The sequence below is a fragment of the Mastomys coucha genome, unplaced genomic scaffold (genome assembly GCF_008632895.1).
Source record: "Mastomys coucha isolate ucsf_1 unplaced genomic scaffold, UCSF_Mcou_1 pScaffold7, whole genome shotgun sequence".
Taxonomy (NCBI): Eukaryota; Metazoa; Chordata; class Mammalia; order Rodentia; family Muridae; genus Mastomys; species Mastomys coucha.
The window spans coordinates 73,406,947-73,411,630 of record NW_022196913.1 but is presented as its reverse complement, the minus strand read 5'-3'; the positions used below and the strand labels follow the sequence as shown (position 1 = coordinate 73,411,630).

Below are 4,684 nucleotides of genomic sequence, written 5' to 3'. Positions count from 1 at the left end.
AAGAAGAAGAAGAAGAAGAAGAAGAAGAAGAAGAAGAAGAAGAAGAAGAAGAAGAAAAAGAAGCTCTTTTAGGCTCTCAACTTACTTTTGAGTGTATGAGGAAGATTTCTGAGATCAAAAAGCTAGAGAAAGCATGCTCAGCTGGCAGACTGGCTAATTTGGAGATGCCTTCAAGATCACACCACTACCAAATTACTGATCTTTCTATAAGCCCATTCCCTACCACCTCACTACACACTCTTCATGGAGACCACCACTCTTAAGCCTCCCACACTGTATCTTATGTCTATCACAATGTAGAAACCCCAGGTGGGTGAAAAGGACAAGATAAGCCCATGTGGATAGAGGAAGGTACAGTCTAACACACTGGTAGGAGGAATGGGTAGAGAAGTGCATTTCTAATGGTGGTACATGTGTGTGTTTACATGTTTATGTGTGTGTAAGTGCATGCATGTGCATGTGTGTGTAGGCCAGAAGTCAACGTTTGGTGTTGCTCCTCATGACTCTACCCACTTTGTTCTTTTGACAGTCTCTAACTTGCTCTAGGCTGGCCATGTAGGTTAGCCTGGCTAGCCATTGAGCCCTACCAATCCTCTTGCCTCCACTTCCCCAGTACTGAAATTACTGGCACACAAAACTATGCCAGGCTTTAAAAAACATGGATTCTGATAATTGAACTCATGTCTTCGCATCTGCACAGCATGGACTTTACCAAGAGAACCACCTTCCCAGCCCCTTTTGCTACTGAGACTCTGATTTGAATACAGATGTCAAAATCACATGTATGAAGTTTTTAAGCCTAAAAAGTTTGAACAAAAATGTAACCTACGTAGGCTGGACATGGTGGCACATGCCTTTAACCACAAAGCTTTGTAAGGTTGAGGCCAGCCTAGTATACATAGAAAGTCCCAGACCAGCCAGAGCTATGTACTGAGATCCTGTCAGTGAATGAACAATAACCTAAGAAACAACTTTGTATCTACTCAAAGTTCAGAGAAATGCTTGTAAGCAAATAACCAAGGAATACATCATGCTGAAAGATGCTGTAATTGTGGCCAAAGTGACATGTTCCAGGACTGCAATGTGCCCTGGACAGCATTCTGAACACAGAAAGAAAACTAAACACACATAAAACAGAAGATATCCTATTGTGGGGATTGTTGAGGCATGCCCCCTCCCCCAACAAAACTGTAGCCATTTTGTTCCATGCCTGCCATCTATTTCATATTGTTGTTGTAATATGTCTGTCACTCATTGACATAGATAAATAACTTGACTCAGAGCAAGGTCATGCTGATCACATATCCTGTTATGTTCTTTATATTCTGAGATTTGTTAATCTTAAGAATTTCAACAACCATAAACTCCACTTAGGACCAATTACAATAAAGGTCAGTTAGAACTGTTCTGTCTAGCAATCCAAAATATCTTGAGTCAGAGCCAACCACCAGGCAACACTTCCTGCACCTGCACAAGTTCATTGTGGTTTTTTCCTTTATAAGCAGGCCTTGAGAAATGTGGAAGGTTGTAGCTCAGCCCCTGAATCCTGAACTACAGGATTGACCAATCTTAGGGTGTGCGTTCAATAAAACCATCCATGTCTGACTGAGATCAATGTTTGTGTGGTTGGTGGGATGACTCCTGTACACCAACAAGGATGGAGAGAAGGTCACATGATCTGGTGTTGGCTTCTCCACCTGGTTCTCTTTAGAGTGCCATCCAAAAGAGACTGTGATCCAGAACCCTGGCCAGAGCTGCAGGGTTTGCCTTCCAGGTTCATGCCTCTCTTTCAGCATCCTTTGTGAGCAAATATGCTTCTCTCCATGTTTGGGAACCTCAGTATGCAAGGCTCAGGGAGCAGAAGTGCAGCTGCACACAGCATGCCACCGCCAAGCCCTGGCTGCAGACATGGCCTGTCCCACCCCTTTGTCCCCAGTAAAACAGGAAGAGAGGATGGGGCTGATTTGGGGTGTCTTAGTAAATGATCCATTGCTGTGAAGAGACATCCTAACCAAAGAAACTTATAAATGAAAGCATTTAATTGGAGCTTGCTTACATGGTCACCATCATAGAACAAACAAAATGGCACTGGGGCAGCAGATGAGGGCTCATATCTGATCCACAAATGAGAGGCAGAGAAAGTTAGTGAACTGGCAATGGCATAAAACCCATCCCCACCAGGAGTGGTGGCACATGCCTTTAATCCCAGCACTTAGGAGGCAGAGAGGCAGGCAGGTCTTTGTGAGTGCAAGGCCAGCCTGGTCTACAAAGCAAGTTCCGGGATACCCAAGGCTGTTTCTCATTGAAACCCTATCTCAAACCCCCACCCCCACCACCCAAATCCTCCTCAAACCATTCATCAACTGGGGACTAAGCATGGAAATGTATGATCCCATGGAGGCCATTCTCCTATCCATTACACAGGGATTAATGCCTTTGGAAAAATAAGTGTCTACCTCTTGTCTCAGAAGGCTGAGAGTTATCAATTTAGACGTGTGTGTGTGTGTGTGTGTGTGTGTGTGTGTGTATGAAAGACAGAAAGAGAGTTGGAGCCAAGAGAAGAAAAGAGAGGCATATGCTTTTCCAGTTAAACCAGAGATGGCTCCTCCCAAAATCAAAAACTCGTTAGGAGGTTGTAGACATGCCTTGGTGATGCTGTGCTTCCCCAGTATGTGGAAGGCCCTGGGTTCTGTCCCTAACATCATAAAAAATAATAAAATAAAATAAGCCCAACTATGCAGTCACAGATGGTGATACAGGAAGCATCAAGATACGTTCAGTTATTTATATATACTTAAATATGCATGATGTTTATCATATAAATATCTTTAATTTTTAATGTGCTAAACATTTTCCAGTTCCAGTATGTAGAAGACGTGCATTTATGGCACTACGAACCAGGGGCTCTCCGGAGAATAAAGACAGGATCAGAATAGGTTCTGCCCTATCAGCAGGGTTCTTCAGTCTGTCAGTCCCTGACTGTAATTTGTGGTGCCCAGATTCCTGTCCGGAGGGCCTATGTTCTAACAGCTGCCTGCAAGCTATGAAGGTGAGGTGGTTCAGAGATCATGCAGGGTTGTGCTAAAGCCAATGCTTACTATATACATATAGAAACCACCTCATTTACTTCCCTGAAAACCCTCCAAAGCCAACCTCTCTGCTTCCATTCTACAAATGAGGGAATGGAGCCTCAGAGAGGTTACCTGGTGAGAAACAGCAGCGGGACTGGAATCCAGACTCGTTCCAAAATATGTTCTCACTGCATTTAACAGCTAGCCTGAGTGTCAGACCAGACAATCTGTTAGCATTCTGTATGTTTTGTGGCATTTTCTTTCTGGAGAAAACTTGTTTACTAAACGGAAATTACTGAGACCTGCCATTTTCATTCCCTGTGTCTGGATGCAGGCTCTGCCTGTCTGCTTTGCCTGCTTCTCCCTGTAACACCATATGCTGGAATATGGATGGCATTATCCAGACAAGTTTAATGCATTTTCTTTTCTCATAACACTCCTATCAAGGCAAGTCCAGCAAGGATATTTTCAGAAGAAAACTCTTTGGCCTTGTGTATTAGAACAAAGTTATATGCCCACATTAAACTCAAGGCTTTAAAATAGAAGCTTAGCCAGGCAGTGGTGGTGCACGCCTTTAATCCCAGCACTTGGGAGGCAGAGGCAGGCGGATTTCTGAGTTCAAGGCCAGCCTGGTCTACAGAATGAATTCCAGGACAGCCAGGGCTACACAGAGAAACCCTGTCTCAAAAACAAAAACAAAAAAACCAAGTAAATAAATAAATAAAATAGAAACTTAATTTTAATTTAAAAACCTGAATACTTTGCATCCTCAGTTCAGAGGTGTCAATTGCCAGTGGGATTCCACCAGTCTGAAGCTCAACCAGCAGAGAACTTAGAGGCAGGAGCCCCCAGCCCAGGCACTCTGGTCCAAGGATACATACACACACACACACACTGCCTGTAACTGCAGGACCTCTCACTCACCCAGCAGTGCAGTCTGTGGATGCATCCGGACATGACGGCCTCTGGAAGGGAACCTGGCTTGAGGACGCTCTCTGGCTTCAACTGGGAGGACAAGGAGGAGCTGCCCAATCATCAGCAAGCACCCCACCAACATCTTCTCCATCTTCAAGAGGTGCAGGGCTGCAGCTATAATACAATACGAGAAAGGCAAGTGAGATTTCTGGGTATCCCTGATGTTAATGTGCTGCTGCCCCATTGCCCTGATTTTTCAGGTCCTAAACATGCTAGCTGCCTGACTTTGCCCCTCCCAAACTGTGAGGGTGTCACATGTTGGCCAGGTCCTCTGGAATACTCTTAAGCTGGCAGGGGCCATGGGAAGTCCAACATCACCTTGGATCACCGATCTATCTTGAAGGTTTTTATGAATTCATAAAGGTACTACTTATTAATCATAGGCACATTCTACATCTTAGATTTGAAAAAGGAAAAGTGATCCTAGAATTCAGGTAATAATGGTCTTTCTGCCTATCAATAGCAAATTGCACAAATTAATAGACATTAATGTCCCTAGAAGTCAATGTGGAGCTGACACGGGTAGTATGACAGTGCCAATTGTGCGCCCCTAGCCCCCAGCCCCAACCTCCAACCCCAACCTCCAGCCCCTACCCCCCTACCCTAGGCCCCAACCCCAACCTCCAGCCTTCAGTCCC

General features: G+C 44.6%; 1 protein-coding gene across 2 annotated transcripts in view; it reads right to left on the bottom strand.

Moving 5' to 3' along the window:
• Positions 1 to 4,684, bottom strand: part of Matn2 (matrilin 2) — a 151,031-nt gene that overhangs the window by 131,002 nt on the left and 15,345 nt on the right. For both annotated transcript variants that reach the window (XM_031358146.1, XM_031358147.1), the window contains exon 2: positions 3,996 to 4,160. In XM_031358146.1, coding sequence (XP_031214006.1) covers positions 3,996 to 4,137 — 142 coding nt within the window. In that variant the 5' untranslated portion in view covers positions 4,138 to 4,160. The remainder of the gene's footprint in view (positions 1 to 3,995; positions 4,161 to 4,684) is intronic.